Raw genomic sequence first — 22273 nt, 5'->3', positions numbered from 1 at the left:
GCCACCATTTTAGAGTGAGATAGAGGTGGAGTCAGGCAATGTGGCAGAAGCGAGGTAAAGCAATCCACCAATCGACTAACAATTGGGTTATATTAAATGCAAGGATTATTATTAAATCAGGCATATTTAGTAAATCTGATTAGTTTCTTTGTTCGTGGTGGAAAATTAATAAACTAGGATAGTATGAGGATGGTTGGAGAGAACTGACTAATTCATATTGTATATACAGATTAATTTAGCATGGAATCTTCCTGCAAATATGGGTGTTTCATGCCAATTTGAAATGCAGTATCTGAATGTTAGTCACACATTTCAAGCTAAATCAGTCTCAAAATGGTTCAACTCCTATTTCTCAATATAAATTGTTGATAATGTTTATTTTTCGTCATCTTTATAAGGGAGAAAAAACTTGTATTGTAGGCAGAAAATGCATCCATTGTAGTTTCAATTCTGTTGCTGTTCTGCTTCGGGTCACAGCACAAAGCTGCTATTAATTCAGCACAGAATTGACAATCTTGCTGGATAGTTTGTGTGGGAAATACAATATGTCATAGTTTTGGAGTAGGAGGTTCTTTTCTTGGGTTGGGGTGAAGTAGAGGGAACTTTATGTGCAGCTAACTTGACCTTGTAATGCTTGTTCGTGATGATATATGCCTCAAAAAGGATAATGCTCTATTTCCCAACAGTAACATCCCTCAATTTGATGATAATAAAATTTGCTCAAAGGGATACATAATATTATAGCATATATAGTTTCCTGCCCATATTCATGAAGAATATTTCAGGTTTGCTGTTAGACAAATGTCAGCATTTGAGTCAATGTCTTTGTCATTTGTTTTGTGATTTTAATATAGTCAGTCTCCTTGGTGCTGATGTGTTGGAAATCTATTTGGTTTTATAATCTTATTATCAAATCTGGTAGAGACTATTTGATATCTCGGAATAATTGGAATGCATTACTTCATCTATACTGTGTGGGGAGAACTGGACTGTATCACAATAACCTGTAAGTTAAGGCTCAAAATTGCTTTGGTGANTTTTTTAATAATGAACAAAATAACATTGATGCAGTTTTATTCAATTTAGAGGCATCTTTGCTTTGCCACCCTCACCCGGATTGGGTGCTAAGATTGAATGCTTTCACTCTATTAGATACTATGGTCAACCCAGCAATTGGAATCTGCCCTGGTTAGCATCCCAGTTCATGATGATGCATATCCTTTAGTTGTCAGAAAATGAGCAGAAGCAATAAAGCGAATGGGCTATGGTCCCTAACCTTGCTTTTAAGAAAATTTGATGCAATGTTCAAAATTTGTTTGTACTGTTGTGTGCTGTGAAAGTCATTAGCTTCAGTGTTGACGTTACTTTTGTCCTGGTGGGAATTTGCTCCCTGTTTGATTGTCAGTAATTTTGATGGTGGTATAAAAGCTGGACCTAGTTTACATATGCAAATCAGGTTACTTGGAACACACTTTCTTCACAACTGCAGCTTCATTGCACCCGGTTGGAGAGAATAATTGCAATACTGCAGGGGTAGCATTACTAAACCACACTAATTGGATTTTATTTGCACAAACCAATAAGAAAACGTCCTTCCAACAGTAAATGTAATTTTAAGTGGAGATAATGAAATATCAATGATTGCAGTGATTTGTGTCTGATTTGCATATGGAAATTAGAATTGCTTGAAAATCAACTTGTCTAATTGAAATAGCCAGCCATTCCCATAATCCTAAAAAACTTCAGTACAAGAGGAGACCATTGTGTCTACTGTGCTGGTTCCCCACTGGAGCTAGTTACTCGAGTACCATCTCCTTGCTCTTACCCTTTTTATACCTTTTCTGTTCAAATGTCTGCCAGTTCCCTTTAAAATCATGTGATTGAGTTGGCTTCAATAGCCACTTGTGGTTACTTGTTCCACGTGATTCCTATAGTAATGGAACTTGAAGAAAACAATTGTGCCTCAGCTTCCCAGTAGAGATCTCTTGATCCGAAGATAGACTGCTTAGTTGGCTTTCTTATCCATCCAAGATTCCAGGTCTGTAATGCCAGGCAGGCACCCTTCACAAATCACCTTGGGTCCAAATGCTCTGAAACCCCAGGACCAAAGTTGTGTTCATCTCTCAGCTACAGCAGCAACTTTTCCACATCAGGCCACTATTTCTGGAATATTAATGGGCTGTCAGCCGACAAGAACCCCGACTCTGCTCGATATCCTTGGATGTGAATGCATCAATCATCTGCTGTAGCAGTAAATGGCACAGATAAGAAAGTTGCAGGTTTGAATCCTGATCTGTTGAGTTAATTTGCCATATTGTAAATTGTTCCTAGGATTTATTAACTCTACCGGATTTAGAACCAGATCTCTTGATGAGAAATGTTTCAATAGTAGATAATGTGAGTTTAGTACAAACACTGAAACAATTGCTTTCTGTCTGATCTGTTTTCTATTTAGGTTCTCTTTCCCTATACAAATACATAGTTATTAATCCAAGTAAGTATTATTTGATATCCTGTGCCTTTGATTTATATGAAAGATACATTTGTATTTAAATCTGCAATAGTAAACAAGTTTGGATGAAGCCATTCTACAGAAGAAAATAGTGCTTTTTTTTGCATTACAACACTATTATTGTGCACTGCCAATAGGGTAATTTTTGGGGGGCATAAAAGAGCACAAATGCTGTTGGTTTTGCTTCACAAATATAGATGCATAATAGCTGTTACATTTTTAATGTAATTTAAAGTAAAGTATTTTTATAGTATTGCTGCTACAATTTTAATTCAATACAAACATTCTCAATAGAGCTTTTGTTAACGTTTAGCATTTCTAGCATTTAAAAGTTACTTTGAGATTAATTGCAAGTGTTTCTCTGGTGATCAAAAATTATAGTATCAAAATATGTACAGTAGTTAGAATAATGAGCAGAGGCTGTTCCTGGAATGTGAACATATGCAGATATTGGGGAAAGGCTGGCTGGGGCTCTGTTGTGACATCCTCAAGTTAATAGCCAGGCTCTACCAACAACAACAAATTACGCTTGTATATAGTTTTTACAGGTTTAATCACGGTTCATAAAAAGCTTCAATTAGGATTTTAAAATATTATTAGAATTCTTCAATTGACCACTACGATATACGATACGGTCTTTTTATGGCGGTTGAAGCTACTCGGTATTTAACTCTTTTTAAACAAGTAAAACAAGCAGGTACAAATTATGTTTCTATTTTTAACAATTGATCGTTTGGAATGCCCATGTGTATTCTACTTGATTTTCTTTTTCTAATTTATTTAGTTTGGAAATTATTAGTTGAATATAAGCTTCCAGGCCCTAAAGCTGTACATAGAGGAAATTATTGCAAGTCTGTATTAAGCTTGGGTCTGGCATTCTTCCAATATCATCCCCAAGTGCTCATTTAGCTAGATGATCAGTGTTAGCCTGCTGTTTGACCAGATGACACAGGTGGCCCTGACATCTACATACTGCAAATGTCCCTGGATAGTTATCAGGAGTGGGAACTGCCACCCAACCAAGGACAATGTAGTTGAGTGTCAACTGATAATGTGCACCTAGAATTTGGATAGAGACTCTGGTACCAGGCCAATGCATGCAGTTTATTCATATCATTTTGTCTTGTGACTTTATTATTCCTCCACTCACAGCTCAGTGTTTCCTCTCAGCTCAGGCTGACTGAGCCCCACCTCCAGGCTCATCTTGATCATACTTACCAAGGTCAGACAATTGCCAAGAGTAAGATTTCAGACATTCAAAGCCAATAAAAAGCTTGTGTTTATATATTTTTAGTGGATGTGGTAACCTTTGTAATCTTCTGTGTATAACTGTTCTGTGGTATCCTTTGTAATCTGTGAATGAATCGGACTGAAAACACGTGGAACTTGACAGATCTGTGTTAACCTGTAGATTACTTTGTATAATAATAATCCTTGCATGTCTCAAAGCACTTCACAGAATAGACTGGAAAGTGAATTGAGCGTAGATTTGTGGGCGAAACTTTGACCTCCAAGTTCCTAGTTTTATTTCCCCAAGCGGTTTGTGCAAGCTTGGGACTCATGCTTGATCCCTAATGATTGTATAGCTGCTGTTGCAGTGGTATGTTTAACTGAGATATCTGCCTATTAACCAGCGTGGATTGCTCTTGTATCTGCCCATCGGCCATTATCTCTATCACTGCTTTCCACTGTGAGTCAGTTTCAAGATTCTCTGTTTAACCTCTCTCTCCTCTTTGATTCCTTTGCCCTCACAATGCCAATAATTAAAGAGCAAATTAAGGGTGGAAGGCAGAAAAGTAACAAGTAAAAAAAAACATAAAATGGAAACAAAATTTGAGCCAATTAAAATAAATAATCAAATAATAATCAAGTATCGGGGTAGCAAACCAGCGAAGTGGGCTTGATGTGAAGGAATATGTTGAAAGAGACTTGTTTGATTTCATTCTAATCAGTGGCTCTAATCTTTGTAATATTTTCAAAAACATGGCTTTGGTCCATTAGGCTGTGGCTTCAGAGTTAGGGGATATTTCTGCCAATTTGTAGTTTCGCCCATAAATATATGGTCAATTCACTTTACAGCATATTCTGTGAAGAGATTTGAGACATCTCGAAGACCTGAAAAGCGCTATATCAAATGCAAGTATTATTATAAAGAAAAATGATGGCCATTATTTTCATGTTTTCTTGTTAATACGTATATGAGTAAAAACTCTTCAGATTATTTTTAATTTGAAATGTTCTTTTAAAATCTGTTGTGTCTTATTGACCGTTGTACTGCAGATAACAAAGGATGTCCCTCCAGGAATTTGGGAATAGCAAGGGGAAAAAAAATATTAATTGAGACCAGTTTGTTCCCCACCTTGTTTTGGTTCATGAGAGGGCCTGAATATGCATAAGATTTGAACCTAGGTTTCGCCCAGTTAGAGAGCCAGCTTTTCTGAGTTTCAAACGTCCCTTTAGGAAGGTCAATTGCAATTATGTCTGCAGAATGTGATATAAACACATGTTTGGTCCAAAAAGGGTGATAGTGCAAAACTTTAATCATGGATGATTTTTAAACTGTGATTGATAACATAAAGAAAACCTTCAATGAGATAAAAAAATTAAGTATAATAATGCTTCACTTAACTAAAAAAAACTCACAGTACAGTATAAAAATCCTTTCACAAGGTAGTAGCATGAGCTTCGCTGTACAACTGTAACTTTATGAATATGATATTGCAGTGGATTTTGACATGCAAAGATAAATTATTTCTCATGAGGTATAATGGAAAAAGGAAATTGAAGTAGGTTACCAGAGAAACTAAAAATAGTATATCATAGTCCATAGGATAATGTGTTTTCCAGTAAGAATCCTTTCTGAATAACACTGCACAAATCAGTGGTGCAGTGCATTGCAGTATGATATAGTCAAAGACCAGCTGCAGTTATGCACAAAAGTTCCCAGTCCTCAATCAAATTTATGTAAGCTTGGTGTTTCACTGAGAGGGGTTGCGGGGAAAGGAAGATGAAATTCAATTCATTTTGCTAAGTTGTTATTGTGTACATTTTGGTTCCTGAAACGTCAAAATGGAAATGGTTGATTTCCTGTTTCTCAGTTGGACAACGGTATGGGGCTCAAACTACAGTGGGAAAAAAATGGGAAGAGGAAAAGTGCTTTTGTCCTTGTTGGTGTGCAAGAATAGGGATGGAATGCTTTTGTGCCTTTTAATATTAATGAGTCTCTGAACCTAGGCAAGCAAGGCTCCCTCCACACACAGTAATATGCCTTAATCCTCAAACTCAGAAAGGAGGTTTTCATATTGCATCAGTATTATTTCTTCTCATTCAGGCACAATTCATGTTTTAGAGTTTTTCTGAACGAGTTGTCCAATTGTGGAACTCCATCACTGTTGATCCATGCCTCTAAAAAAATGGATTAAGATTGTTCCAAAGTGCCACAAACTCCCCAGCGAACATGTATGACATAATAATTATATGCTTGCATTTGATATGGCGCCTTTCAAATGGGGAGGACATCTGAAAGGATTCTTCAGCCTTCACAGGATTTACTGCAAAGTGAATATTTGTAGATAAATGCGGCAGACAATTTACTCACAGCAAGTTCCTACAAGCATCCATAAAAGTGAATGATCAATTTTAGTTGTAAATTGTTGGCCATTACACTGGGTTACACTTCCTTCTCTTTTTGAAGAGTTCCATGGCATCTTTATCGTCCACCTGAACAGACAGACACAAACTCAATTTTCACACCTCATCTGAAGGGTGGCACCTCCGAGAATGCAGCGCTTCCCAACATTGTTTTGGAGTGTCAAAGTCCCCAAAGTGGGGCTTGAACTCATAATTTTCTGATTCAGAAGCTGGAGTGCAACCAACTGGGCCAGTTGGTACCTCTGATGCCAGGGGTAAAAAATTATTAACATGAATTTGCAAATAGCAACTCATTCAGGTAACAAGATGTACATCCTGCCAACCCACACAGATGCTTCTCTGACACAGTCAACTTCCTGGACATGTAAAGGTGAGGTTCACGCAGGTCAGTACAGTACAACACACATCTGGTTTTGGCAGGAATTGCTGTTTGCAACATTCTGTTATAAATATTGTGTTTTCACCCATGATGTGTTTGATGGAATGATCGACTGTTGGTTGATGGAAAATAAATCATTTCATGGCACTGGCTGCACCGCATGAGCACCACGTAAGCGTGGTCAGGATGCAGCAGCTCCTGATTTATTGATGTAGGACAATAGTTTTTTTTTAAAAATCGGTTTTCAAACTTCACCCAGAGATCAGGGGGCTGGAGAATGAAGTATCAAGCAACACCAGCAGGGGAATAAATTTTAAAAAGGGCATTAAGTACTGAATGGATGGTTTACAAAAATGAAATTGTGTGGTGCTGACGTATTTTTATGTTAAAAATAACCACTTGACTGCTAAGCGGAGGCATAAATAACAAATATAATTCCAGATGCAAATGGAATGTGAAGAGGCTATTAATTCCTTCAAGCACATCCATAGGAATGAACATTGAGCTTTTCATTCAGTTGATGTCCTTGTAACACAGGTTGGGTTTCTACTTATCTGCATTGACTCTGTTGAACTAATGTTCTGTTTCAGATTCTGGAAGAAAATCAGTGAATGTCTTTTTTGATTTATTCTTTGTGTATATCAACAGCTTTGCATTTATAGAGCACATTTCATGTAGGGTACCAAAGCGCTTTACAGAGACAGCAAGTGCATAAAGGAATTTGAACATTGTTTGCGTATACTAACTTGGTATCTCCTGGGTGTTGCACCACATCCTAAAATGCAGTGCTACTTGTAACATGACTCAGGGGCTACTTGACTCTTAGCAGATGTACTGGTCCATGTGACTCTGTCTCTTGGTTGCTCACTGTGGGATGTTGCTCTAGCACTTTGTACCAGGGAAAAGTCACTCAGAACCTATCGAACCATATCCCAGCCAGATCAGTACCTACAGGAGCAAAGAAAATTGGCTGTGATGAGTGACTTGCACTGTTGTACTTATCAGTTCGAATGCAGAGGAAATTTAACCCAATTTTGTGTTTAAATGTGATCATTTTCAACCCATATTCCACTTTAGTCACCGAATGACTAGATTCTTTTGATTTCCCTTTTATAACTACAAAGTTGCTTGAGAAGTCTTCAGGCCCTTGATAGAACTTCGATCATCTTCAAATAAAAGTTCAGAATCTCAGCCTGCAATCAGCAAGGAGTAATCTGCCTGTGTTGGGTGGCACACTGTTATATTGTGAGTGGGTACCTAGGTAGAGTAATCAGGAACTTGTGACTGAAGCCCAGCATTTTTTTCTTGTGTCATTATGCTCCAGATGTCCCCTTGTCCTAATCTGTGAAGCCTGCAACAACGTTGTTATAGTGATGCTGTCAATCATGCGTATGTGTGAGTGTCTTTGTCTGCAGTTAAAATGGATTACAGCGCCTACGTGAGCAACCTTTGCTGAACGGTTAGAACTGCAAAATAGGCTGAGAATCCAAACTTGTTGCCAAGTATCCAGATATTCACAGAACTGGCTGCCAATTCTAAAGGTTTTTTTAGAAAAAGCTTTCACTCTTATATCTGTTGCATGTATTTGTGCATTTGGTGTTGCTTATTAAGAGCCTGAATGTGTGCCTGATCTAAATTTGCCCCTTTTATTCAACTGGCATGTTCTAATGGATGTCTAATTTGTTAGTGGCTATAATCAGGTCTTCACCATATGGTTGTGTTATGGTGTCCCAGCAGGCGAAGCTGACTTACTCCCTGGATGCAAATCTTCAAAAGAAATTGCAGTGAAGCTCTTGGCTGCCTGTGAAGGGTTTGCAGCATTCATCTGGTCCAATTTTTCGTCCAGGAGAATAATTAGCTTACCCAGGAGACGCCTGATCATTCAGACACCAGGATATAGGAACTGCCAAATCAGGGCCTTCTCTGTGAGATGGATGGAACCTGTACCTCTACAATCTGATTGTGCTGTACCACTTTTTTTTAAAAAAATTGTACATCAGATTGGTTGTGTAGTAAATGTGAATAAAATACAGTTCTTTAGTTTTTCCGAAGCATCCTTCATTAATATTAACCTGACCATTTACTTATATGGAGTTTATGCTGGGCACTTTTGAAATGTACGTAAGCCCTTGTCCATGTCTCATTAACTGTCCTGTTGCTGGACGAGCACAGACCCACAGGGTTGGATTTTAGTGGTGATTGAAAAGTTGATTCAGCAATGTTAACAATCAGCAGATATTAGTTTTTGAGCTTTGATTGAGAGAGGAAGGAGGAATCAGCTAAGTAAACCATCTGGGCTTCCTAGGAGTTCTCTAAGAATTCAATGGTCTTCTGCTTTTCCAATCTGGACCAGTTTTTGAATGGGGTGGCAATTGTCTATTTGGCACAAGAAAGAGTCAAGTACAGTAGGACAGTAGACAAATACAGTGATTGACTTCACTTGTTTTTGAATGCTTCACTGTAGCCATAACTGTTAGTAATGACAAATACTTTGTGTCCTTGGGAGACTCCTGAGTCCAGTCACAGCTATTGACGTGCATCTGGTTGTTCAGTGGAACACTAATCACTTCAGATCAGTGGTAGAAGTGGATAATGTAACCTATTAGCACTAAGTTATCAGGCGTTCTGATGCGAGCTGACAGGCCTTTGTTCATTGACTTTTTCCTGGAGTGGGTGAGAAGGTGGGGTTTCTAGCAGGGGTTATCCAGTCTGAGGGTCTTATGGAAAGCAGTTGTATGAACCACTTTTTTTGGGTGAGGGGTGAGGAAACTGTCAGGTGGTCAAGTCAAGATGAGACATGGGCAGACGATTGTCTCTAGAGGTGGGTTTATGATTTATTTGGAAGGGATATTCATGGACCACTGAACAAGTTGCTGAATGACTGTTAAACTCGTTTATATGTTCTACTGCGTTTTTCTCTGGCTGCTTTTTATTTTTTTTGTGTGTGGGAATGATGGTGCCTGTTGTTTAAGCAAGATAAACAATCGAAGGTTTCCTTCCAGAACACCAATAATGATAGTCTTTGAGCAAAACTATTCAGAGCATTTTGAAGTGTAGCAAATTACTCATCACAAAAAGTGATAAATGAAATTTGATGAACTATGTCCCATTATTTGTTCATCCGGTGAATAATGTAATCAACATATCAAGATATATTTAGTTGTTCTGCTGTAAAACTGGCAATGTCAGTGTTGGTAACCTGCTATGATTTAAACATTACTGTTTGAGCATAATCATTTTCTCTGGCAAAAAAATGTTTCAGTCAATGGGGAAGAAAATTAGATTTGCTTCTTGCATGGCGGACCTTTCCTATGTTATTAGTTTGTAATATCTCAGCTCTGCTGTTCCCAGTTGAGGAGGGGAGAGACTTTTTGTCTTATGCATATCCCCCATTTTGCTCAGGGGGTTGTATAAACTGCACACAAAGTGGTGCATTTTGATCTCTTGATCACTAGCTTGTGAGCATAAACCACGTTGTTCTAAATGACACACAAATGTTAAATACAAACCAGATAGACGTTTGAGTGGGAGATAATTGCACGTTATTCCAAAATACATGCTGAGACAACCGAGTTCTGTGCATGAAGCACAGCTATATTACTTGCACTGGTTTGTTCCTTCCCTACAGTCCTTTGCAGAACATCCTTTAGAATCTGCCTTTTTTTTCCCCCACCCCCATTGTTGGAATTGCATTATTTTCAGGTTATGCAGCTTCCATATTTGAAATGCAGTGAAGTGAATGCAATGCCACTGCTATTCAAAGTTTCAATGTACAAAAGTACTTTATTATGAATCTTTTGATTGAACTGTCTGCCCTAATCCACTCTGGCACCCAGCAAGATGGAAAGAAAAAGGGACCCATCGAGAAAAAAGCAATCCCCATAAATTCCTCTTATTTATTGCATTCACCCACAACATACACAGTCATTAGACTTTGCAGTACATTGTCATAGAATCATAGAATTATACAATACAGAAGGAGGCCATTCAGCCCATCGTGTCTGTGCCGGCTTCTTGAAAAGAGCTACCTAAATCAATCCCACTCCCCCGCCCTCTCCCGAAAGCCCTGCAGACTTGTCCTCGCCAAATAATTAGCTACTTCTCTCTTAAAGGTTGTCATTGAATCGGCTTCCACCACCCTCTCAGGCAATGCAGTCCAGATCTGAACAACTCGCTGTGTGAAAATATTTCTCCTCACCTCCCCTCTTTTAACAACTATTTTAAATTCCGTGTCCTCGGGTTACCGACTAACCCACCAGCGAAAGTAGTTTCTCCTTGTGAAACGCTTTCAGAGGTTTCAACCATGGGATATGGCATTAAATCAAATAAAGATGATTATAAATAAAATAGCTTGAGCAGCATCTTGGCATTTGGATGTTGTTATTAAACTCTTTGAGCTTTCTCCTTGCGGTTTGATAATAAATAATAATCGTTGCATTTGATATAGAGCCTGATCACGTCGTCGAGACGTCGCAGCACGCTTCACAGATTATACTGTAAAGTGAATTGACTGCGTATTTTCCTTTTGTTATAACTTCCATCATATTTTTGCAGACCTAAAAAATTGTTCGGTTGGTGGTGAAAAATGACTAGTCCCTTATATAGCGGACCATATATCGTGGAACTAAAGGGCTAGGAAAACCTCTGTTGTTCTAAAAGTGTATTTCTTGCGGAATACAGTAATTAGGATCATTCACAGCAATTGAGCATTTAAATCTGTATTTGATTTGGAAAATCCTTTTCATGTTTAGAGCTTTACAGTTCATTTTGCAGCATGGAATTGATGGCGTGGCTAACGAGACTGGTAGATGTGAAATTGTGGCAACTCATTCTCTGAGTGTTGATTCTCTTGTTTTTATTTGTGGTGGATGGGAGGTGTGGGGAGTTACAGACATTTCTCAGCATGGAAGAATTGAAGGGTGGACAGCATGACGAGTTGTGAAAAAGAGGAGGGAAATTCAAACAAAATTCCCCGAAAATACCCATGAATTTGGCAGTTTGAATCTGTACAGAATTGGTTGAAAATGCTATTCTGTTCAGACAATGCTGATGTTAGATTGTTTTTACTGCTGTATTGGGCCTACATACCATCACTGTCAAACACACTTTTCTCCTATTCTTAAATATGATTTTCTTCACCTCCCTATCATTTAATGACGAGCCCACATATGCATTTTGACTTGTCCTAAAAATTATCTCTCACACCCTGCAATTTTATAAAACCTGGAGTCAAAATTAGCTTTCTGTAATTGAAATTAACTTTCTAGTACAACACAAATAATAAATTAATTTCTATAGTGCCTTTTACGCTGGGAGGATGTCCCAAGGCACTGGATAGTCGGATTTTGACCCGAGCGGGGGGGGGTTGCCCAGTCTGATTCCAGTTTTCCACCTTCTGAGTACTCTGTTGCTTATGGTTCCATGTTAACCATTGATTCCAGAGATGGATTCCAGCAATCTGTCTCTGGAATTCTCATGTGTAGGTGCAATGCATGAAATTCTCAGCCTGGTTTGGATGCTCTTAAGCAAGGTGATGGGGTTTCCACGAGTGTCAGATACCCGGCTGACCCCCCAAAATTGATTGCTTGTTTACGTAAAGTTGCTGCCTCGAGGCAACTGGACTCTTTCCAGCAGTTTGCTTGGACAAGTGCCCAGATGAGTAAGCTGATTGCACAAAACTGTAACTAGCTTCAGTAATTAAATCTCGCTGTTCAAAACACAGCTGATATATACATTCCTATCAGTCCCTTCCATTGCCCTCTTTCTAGCCCACAGTACAAACACACAGTGAAGAGCTACATTCCTCATAAGTTTAGCGGCATTATTGATGTGTGCTGTGACAAATAACTTCAATGAGAGTGTCATCTAGATTGCTCTGGGGCGAACTGATGAATTGAAACCTTAAGCGTATGAAGTTGATTGGCAAATTTCAGCTTGTCCAGCTACCACTTGCCAACTCTTGATCACATCTCCCAAAAACTTTGGGAAAGACTTTTCTGCTTCAGCGACCCTCGAGTTTAAGTAAAAGATAATGCGGCTGAAGATATATTATTGAACCAGGGTCATCTTGAAGATTAGTTAAGTAAGGCTGCCATAAGAAGAATTCAGCTCACACAGTGCAGATTCTTACCATGTACAAGGTGCACCTGCAGTTTATTACATGCTAGTTTCTCTACATTAAATGCAGTTACAATTATTAATTGATTAAGGTTTGAAAATGATTTTTATACATTTCCTGCAGAGTTTACCCTATACCATGATTTAGAAACAGTTTTTCTGTTTCTGCTGATTTCATGGAAATAATCGTGTCATCTCTGTGGAATCTACCCCATGCTAAGTTTTAAAATACTGTGTCAAACAAACACAAAAAAAAACTTTACTATGGTGTTAAATTCTGTTTGGTGTTGCAGATAGCATTTTTAACATGGTCACTGCCACACTAGAAATAACCATCAGCCCTATCCAGTCAATGAGTTCGAAATGATGGCTTCCGAACAAGTTGAACGGCCATCTGGTCCGTTATGAATTAAAAGTGGATGTCAAAATCTTATTGACCCCGAGGCTTTAGTCGTTAGTCGAGCTCTGGTTAATGCCAGGTCACAGTTTGGCACCATCTGTTAATGAATCGGATATGCACCTATATAAAGACAATCAGTGCTCAGCGAGGCTAAGCTGAACAATTAGTGTGTCTATTTGTATATGTCTTGGTACTTCCTGAAAGTTTCATACATCTGTGTTAGGGTTGCCTCTCGCATTTGTTTTTAAAAAATAATCAAAAATGGATGTTTGATGTATTACAGATGAAATCTGAAGTGTTCCCTTGACCGAGGCTACCATTTCTTTTGGATTCATGTTGGTTGCAGTGTTTTTGACTGGGTAACTTTGGGACCTGTCTTTGATCCAGAGAGTGTGATTTATATGGATTCTCTGTTGATGAAGAAATCTAAAAATCCATTTGAGATCTGTTATGATGTGGATAGTCCCATCTTTGCATTGACTACACAGGTAGTGTAGTGTGTATAGTCCTGGTACAAAGAGCAAATTGCTAAGAATGTATCCAAAAGGAAATTGGTGATTAGCGTGTAGACAATTGCAACCGAAACTATTATGCGTGTAGTAGTATACTGTATCAGATGGTAATAGCAACAGCAGATTTGTCTGTGTGCATATGGGCAAACATAGTGTGTTTCCATTTAAACCTTGCTAATGTTTCTGGCTCAAACTTTAACACGATTATTTTTCAAGCTTGCCCCAAACTATTTTCTGTTATTTACAAGAAGGAAATCGTAGAACTTGTATACTCTATAATTTCAAAAACACAATTGCAGTAAATTGAACCATCTGTGAGAAGTTTTAACGTGACGCAATGAACATGAATTTAAGGTGACTTCATACAGTTAAGCAGCCAAACTTTCTAGAAAGTTATTGCAAGGGTTTAACTTAGAGTTAAATGGTGAAACTAAGTGGAAATTATAATTTTAGTGCCCAGGATCTATTACTGCTTGTGGTGTATCTTGTATACTCCTATATTGATTGAGGTTTGGGATCTTTAACACCCCACCTTAACTGGTAGTTGGGACCTTGGTTTAACATCTCATCCGAAGAACGGCACCTCCGACAATGCAACATAACCCCAGCGCTGAATTGGAGTGTTGGCTTAGACTATGTGATTCCAAGTCCTGACGTGAGGCTTGAACCCACTAGCTTCTGACTCAACGGCAAGCGTGCTACCCTTGCGCCAGGCTGACACACAAATATGTGCTGTGTGATAATATATCGGGTTGACATGAAGTCTTGTCACCACATTTATGCTTTACAGAATGGGTTTGAATGAAGAGAAAGTTAATTGTACGAAATTTCAGCAATGTATTTTATGTAACAGTATAGCACATCTGATTTCAATTCTTACATATTTAATGTTTGTTAAAAAAGAATTTACTGACAAAATGACATCTTTTTTTATAAATGGTGTGAAAATTCAGAAGTAGTTTATTTATATGTATCACAGCACCTGTTCACATACAAAATGAAGAATTTTTTTAACTTAAATAAATTATCTGATAGATTTTCTTCATCAATTATTTAGAAATAGACGTTATGAATGCTAGGTGAAGGACTGTAGCAGGAGAAAAATTCACACATCCTGCTGAGGTTTTTTGGGTGGGCAGTTTTCTTTCTCTTTTCCATTATCCTTCAGTGAGACTCAAACCAACGTTCATCATGTGAGTTGAAGACGGTAAGAGCCAAAGACTCTTCTAGGACTTTTAAGAGGTAATGCCAGTTTCTGAAGATATCTGGTCCAAACAGCCCCAGTTTATCAAGAATGTCATTTTAACCATAGGTAAACCACTAAGTTCTTGGCTTTTCAATGCATCTGTCTTGCATTAACTGGAATGAAACAAAAGGCAAAATGCTGCAGATGCTGGAAATCTAAAATAAAAGCAGAAGTCTCTGGGAATACTCAGCAGGTCAGGCAGCATCTATGGAGAGAGGAAAGTGAGTTAACACTTCAGGTCAATGATGAAAGGTAACAACTTAGAGCTTTTCTTTGTAGAAGTAGCCATTTTATGCCTAGTTTATATGTTTGGCATCTTGGCTTTAAATCGCAGGTAGTGAGAGTTTTGTGTATATTCTTAGTTTGCAGTGTGCTCTTGCTTGTCCAAGCCTTGCCTCATTACCTGGTCAGTGTGATTTATTGGATGGGAATTACACTATGTTTCTGGTGCAAGAATTGGGAGGATATTTATTCTCACAAGAGACTGTCCTGCATTTTGCTCTCCTCCCTATTGCAATTTCTAGGTTTGGTTATTGTAAATTTTGCAGATGCAGGCAAATTTGTCACATTTTTTCCCGACAGGCAAGTGGATGTATTGGAACAGACCATTTGACCTAGCCAATGAGAGCAAAACTATCGTGCATGGATTTGAGACTAACAAACCCAAAGCTTGTGAGGTTGAGATTCGAAGAAACGGTTTCCCTTTCAGCATAGCCCACATGTGGATACCCAACAAAAACAGTTGGTAGTTTATTAATTAACAGATCAAGGTTTGCTTAAAAACCATACTGCAGCGGTTGGTGCAGAATGAAGTGAATGAATCAATGGGAAACAATTTATTTCTATGGTGCAGGAGCTGGAAAAAATGGTCAGCTTACCGCTGCAGAGCACTGGTAAGCTGGTTGCATAGCTAGTTAGGGTAAAGTGCTGTGCAACCACTAGCTAGTTAACCATAGCTAATGGTTGCACAGCACTTTACCCATTAGACCTTTGGCTTTTAGAGTTATTACCTGCAGAAGCATGGAAAGAATCCCAATGACTGGTTTGTTCGTCCAAGTCCTGCCAATGAGCCAGGCTGACAAGTCTATTATCAACAGTTCACTGGAGTGCCATGGCCCTGCCTGGCTCAGGTATTGGGCCAAGTGAGACAACCGCTGAGTCAATTTTATTCTTGTCTGGATGTCAACTGGAGCCAACTTTGTCCCCAAAAGAAATATAATTATGGTTTATCACATTACAATTGTGATCATCCACTTGCCTTTTGGGAGCGGTGTTTAGCGTATGGGAAGGGAAGAGATTCTGCAGTGTGCACTGATTTAAGTGCACTTCATTGTTTTAAAAACAAGGGCCTGATCTTGAGTGTTTCAAGGTTGAATACAACTGTTGGCTGCAATAATGTCAAAGGACTGATTGAGGGCCTTCTGGTGTTCCAGTCAAGGGATGTCAACATTCATTCGCTAATGTCAGTGTGACATTTTAGGTTAGTTGCCGCAGAATAAAGCCACAGAATAAAAAAAATTCTGGCAATCTCAACTTCATATAAAATGTACTCTTCAGTCTGTGGTCTCTGGAGATCAATATGCCATCCATGAGAACTAACATTAAAGCTGTTTTCCTCAGCCTAAGTTATACACATCATGATGCTGCGTATGAGTACAGTTGACAGTGTATCTCAAAGTTCAACTTTCCACGCTGATTAATTTCCATTGAATTTTGAGTTACATTCTGATATTGGAACTTGACGCATGGCTCGATGCACAGTACCATCCTCATTACAAAAAGGGTATGCGACAAACCATTTTGTTTTGAGGAGGGAGAGGAGACTGAAGCTGCCTGGCCATCTTCATAATGTTTAAATCAAACAACAAAATACAATTGGCTGCCATGTTTCATGCACAAAAAATTTACAATCAATTCACTTTACAGTGTATTCCGTGAAGGATTTTGGGATGTCTCGCAGAAGTGATAAGGTGCTATATCAAATACAAGGATTATTATTATTTTTGATTTCCCATTAAATGTTGCATGTCAAAACAAAGTACTGCTTGAGCAGGTGGCCTGACATGTCTATGTGCTTGACACAACAGCACACAAAATCAGCTCTCCGATTAAATGAGTTGTGTCTGTGACTCCTTACCTTTTTAGTATGGATTTTATCAGTTGCACCCAGTTGTGCTTCAAGGTAAAGAGTGACAGATATGAGATTGTTTCTATGAGTGGCATGATGCGGTGTTAAATTGCCCACAATTCACTGATTGAACCTGGTGCAGAACAGGCTCCTTGCAAATTGCTGACTTTGTTTTTTGTTTATGTGATGTTAAATATGTATGCTGTATAAAAAATGTCTGGTCTTTCAGAAAACCATCATACAAGGATTGATTTGGAAAGAAAAGATGTATTTAAATTGATGGGCACTTTTACACAACTGCAGTTTTTGCATACTCAGCTTGGCTCAGTTTGTTTTGTAGCACTCTCACCTTTGAGTCAGAAGGTTGTGGGTTCAAGCCCCACAATGGGACTTTGAGCTCACAGTCTAGGCTGACACTCAAGTGCTGAGGGAACACCACATTGCAGAAGGTGCCGTCCTTCGGATGAGATATTAAACCAAAGTCACGTCTGTCTGCTTGGGTGAACGTTCAAGATCCCATGGCAACAGAAGAGATTTTTTTCTTGATGTTCTGGCCAACAATTCCCCCTGATAACAAGTTAGTCATTCACTTCATGGTTCTTTGTGAGAAAATTGTTGTGCAAATTCCCTGCCATGCCCACCTACAAAGAGTCATTTCCCATCACACAAAACTGTGAGGCATTTTGAGATGTTTTGACATAAGCCACAATATCAAATGGAAGAAGGATTATTATTATTACTGGTTACTTCCCTAAAAATGTGTACAAGTCCTGTCTGAGTGTGCAATAGAGACTTTTGAGACATTTTAAGTGAAAATATGTATTTTCTGCCACGATAAAGATCCCTCCCTTGAGCTATTATGCAGTTCTTTTCCCTTTCGTAGCCTCAACTGGCCTCTGATTTAAGTTCTTCAACATTCCTTCGTTGAGAAAAAACAGAAACCAAACGGCACTTAGCATTCTAACCCTTTACGCAGTACAAATGTGTTGCTTCAGATACTTGTATGCCATCAACTTCAGCTTTGTGAGTTCAAGTCTGCATGGAAAACCTCAGTCTTTTGCTTTAGTCTCGGTCAGACTAGCACTAGAAGTTGATGAGCTATACTTAATATTGCATGATGATTGGCGTGTCCTTGCACTTCACCCCAAGTTTCTTACAAATGTTTTGACAAAATTACATTTGCAGCAAGACATTGCTTTTTCCCCTTTTTCTCCTCATAATTCTGATTTGGAAATGGATTCCATAACGTGTATGCCAAAGTTTCAGTCTTGCTGTTTGACCAGGACAGAGACGCTTTGTAGGACTGGCAGCTGTCGTGCTCTATGGGGCACTTAGTATTTCCAAAGGTTGCATTGTTGAATGTATACAGTACGGCACTCTATTGCCCTCTTTTGAGTAAATTAAAAGCTCATCTAATAGCTCACTCCGTGTAGGCACTTCCAGTTTATTGGCATAAAATGGAATTGTGGAGTCCTGTAGCTCAGTGGTTAGAGAACTCACCTCACAAGCGAGAGACCTGGGTTCTATTCCTGGCAGGACGAAATGTTGAGCACGTTTCCTTACTCCACATGCCTCTGTTTACCCAGCAGTAAGTAGGAACCTGGTTGTTAGTCGATTGGCGGCTCGCTTTTCTGTAATAATCCCTGATACAAGAAAATAATAATTTGGTCACTCAATCCACCACTGTTTGTGGGACACTGCTGTGCGCACTTGGCTGCTGCGTTTCAGCCACAAATATACAGTCAATTCACTTTACCGTATATTCTGTGAAGTGCTTTGAGACGTCTAGAAGACGTGTAGAGTGCTTTATCAAATGCAAGCATTATTAGAACTATTATTAGATAAAACAGACAGCAATGGTCAATCTACACCAAGTTACAACATTTTTATAGCTTGTGGTCCAAAATGTCTTCAGCTTCAGCTGAATAAGAACATAAGAATTAGGAGCAGGAGTAGGCCATTCGGCCCCTCGAGCCTGTGCCCCGCCATTCGATAAGATCATGGCTGATCTTCAGATCTAACTCCAATTACCTGCCCTATCCCCATATCCCCTAATCCCTCTGGTTTTTAAAAATCTATCAGTCTCAGCCTTGAAGGAATGTTAAGTTCCTGATGCATGACACAACAATCATCATCGTAATAATAATAATGATCTTTGAATTTGACATAGCACCTTTTACGTTTGGAGTACTGTCTCAAAGCGCTTTATATCATGAGTTCTGTAGCAAATGGGAATGAAGAAGTGTTCCTTGCTCGTTTCATTTAGATTTTCCTCACAATTGAGTGCCATACAGTTAAATTGTTGTGATTAATGTATGATGGGGCATTGTGGATTATGGAGCTATTTGTGCACATGTCCTGATTGGATTTTCAGAGCGGAGGGGCAAGTTGCATCAGTCGAGGTGTATTTTCTGCTTTCGGAATTGAACCATAGTTGTTATGGTCTCCTAAGCCACTGTAACTATGGCACCAGGTTCTAGTAATTTACTGAATTTTGCCTCCCTGGACATTAACTGAGAATGCTTTACGAATTAAGTATGTACGCTGCATTTGCTTTGTTGCTGTTGAAATGCTGGGATGTGACAGTGGTTTGTGCTGGTGCCTAATGCAGGTATTGCTGTGTCCGGTCAGCCTCCCATTGTAGAGCTGGGGAATGGCAGTATTTCAGCTGTTCCTGCCAGCAATCTCTGTACGCTTTTATTGCTTACGACACTGCCTTGTTTTAAACAAAACCATCAAATTTAATTTGGAATCTTTCACCTCATTTTGCTGTGAACCTGTTTTTGCTAATTAAACACTGGGTTGAAACTGGTGAGTAGACTAACTGAAAGGGATGTACAAGTAGATTTTTTTTGTTAAACTTTGATGGTTTTATTTTGTTTTCCAGATGATGTGCTGAGTAAAGATGCTGGAGAATGTGTAATCTGTTTGGAGGAGCTTCTGCAAGGAGACACAATAGCTCGGCTTCCTTGTCTGTGTATTTACCATAAAAGGTACGAGATCGGAGTAAAATCAAACAAAATATGTCTGTAGCAATGATTTTGGTGAATTTTTTTGAATATGGATATTGTGAGTTTTTTTTTGTCAGCTGGGTGTCTGACACCCGTAGAAACCATTGCAAATGCTTCCTGCAAACTTCCTGATATTTGTCCAACAAGCATCACCATACCCATTAGGGCTTTGTGGTTAAGAGTCTAAGTGGGAAGAAACCCTGCCCCTGTAAGTGAGAGATGAAGGATTTTACCTACTCAGACTGGCATTGTAAAGGAAATAGTTCAGAACAATGATTTGTAATGATATTGCTGCGCTGTACCTTTTGGCTATAATTCAATCCAATCTCAGAGTAGGGAGTGGGGTGAAGAATTCAGGGGTAGTGTTTTGAGAGCTGGCTCAAATGATTCATCATCGCCACTAAAAATGGAAATCTGTTTGCAACTGATTACATTAGTGAAGCTGATGTGCCTCTATCTTGAAACACAGATCATTCAATTATGAGCCCATGAAATTTTATTACTGTGTTTAGAAAACATGCTGATGTATAGTCTGTAACCTGTAACTCTGCAATTGGCTGCCACGTTTCGGTCACAAGAATATACACTCAATTCACTTTATTGGCGGGCGGGCCTTCAGCCATTCTGCCCGCAGCCTCTGGAACTCCATCTCACAGTCCCTCCGCCTCGCCCCCTCCCTTGTCTCCTTCAAGACCCGTCTCAAGACCCTCTTCTTTGACCGTGCCTTCAGTCACCCTCCTTCCCCCTCTATCCTCCCCGATCCCAATCCCCAGCTTGGGTCCAAAATACTGATTGTCCAGCGCCTTGGGACTCCTCCCGACTTGAAAGGCACTATATTTTGTATATAGGAACCCAGTTGTTAGTCGATTGGCGGATTGATTTTCTGGGATAATAAAAAAAATCAAACAAACAAAAAGAATTATAATTTTGTCACTCAATCCACGACTGTTTGTGGGACACGCAATTGGCTGCCACATTTCACTCACAAATATACAATTCACTTTACAGTATATTCTGTGAAGGGCTTTGAGACATCTCGAAGATGTTATAAGGCACTATATCAAATGGAACTATTATTATCAGAGGAGAAATGTTCTGCTAACACAATAGACAATTGTCTTAACATTGTTCAGATAACTGCTTCAGGTAGGAGTAGACCTTTAGTCCATCTAGTCTGTTTGTTCAGCTTCCGAAAAATTACTTTGACACATCTCTCATCATCGAATAACCTTGAATGCTTTTAGTTTCCAAGAACTCATCTAGTTCAATTTTGAAACCCATTACAATTTCCTGATTCACCACCTTTGCTGGCAGTTTGTACTTATGCCTTCATATATTTATAATTTGTCTACAAAATATATAGTCAATTTACTTTACAGTATATTCTGTGAAGCGCTTTGAGACGCCTCAAAGACGTGATAAGGCAAGGATTATTATTTATTATTATTAACTAAAATAGTTTATGCACTTCCAAATCATCTTTGTTTTCATTTTGAAGCTATAATCACTTGTTCTTGAATTTTATACATGATGGAAAAACATGCCTACATGTAAACCTCTTTATAATTTTAAATGCTTCTATGAAATCCTCTATCTTTTTGCAAGAAAGCGCAGTCCTAAAGTGGCCAACATGAGTTCTGCCTCCCAAGACCCTGGAATTAATTGATTGGCTTTTTGCTGCACTTCCTTTAACAACTGAATATCTTTTTCACAGAGGAGTATTACTAACTTAGGCAAGCTGACACCCTTGTAAGTTATTTCAGTACTTCCCTACACTCACAACACAAATATAAATAAAACATTGATGTAACCGCAAAGAGAACGTGTATCTATGATTGCTGGAAGTCTGTAATAAAACCAGAAGTCCAGGAAATATACAGGAAATCGATCAGTGTCTGAAAGGGAATGCCAAGTTAATGTTCTGAATATGGCCCTTCATCACCAAAATAAAAATTGGGTTTTATGCCTTTTCCAACCATTTTCTCTATTGGCAGCACATTCACTTTCTTTTCCTGCCTTTTCCACATTTGGGAAAAGCTCCAGTTGAAGTCTGCAAAAGCACAGTCCTCCCTCGATCTGAGATTAGAATCTGAAGGTTTTTTTTTTGACATGTGTCTGAAATTCTTGCAGAAGAAAAAAAAGCTTTCAGGTTCATCAGAACAGCTGAATGGAAAAATAAAGATTGAATGTAAATGTGTACTTTCAATTGTTTTAATATATATTATATATACACATATGTGTATATAAATATATATGTGTAACACCTCAACACAGACCCTAAGGTATGGCCCAGTTATTTGTTTGCATTTTTGCCCAG

At 38.8% G+C, this 22273-nt stretch overlaps 1 protein-coding gene across 1 annotated transcript in view; it reads left to right on the top strand.

The window, feature by feature from the left end:
• Nucleotides 1-22273, top strand: part of znrf1 (zinc and ring finger 1) — an 80306-nt gene that overhangs the window by 46331 nt on the left and 11702 nt on the right. Inside the window, exon 4 of the mRNA XM_042340224.1 lies at nt 19833-19938. Coding sequence (XP_042196158.1) covers nt 19833-19938 — 106 coding nt within the window. The remainder of the gene's footprint in view (nt 1-19832; nt 19939-22273) is intronic.

This window comes from Callorhinchus milii, unplaced genomic scaffold (assembly GCF_018977255.1).
Source record: "Callorhinchus milii isolate IMCB2004 unplaced genomic scaffold, IMCB_Cmil_1.0 Scaffold14, whole genome shotgun sequence".
Classification (NCBI taxonomy): Eukaryota; Metazoa; Chordata; class Chondrichthyes; order Chimaeriformes; family Callorhinchidae; genus Callorhinchus; species Callorhinchus milii.
The sequence above is the reverse complement of the archived record's forward strand: the minus strand, read 5'-3'. Positions and strand labels throughout refer to the sequence as shown.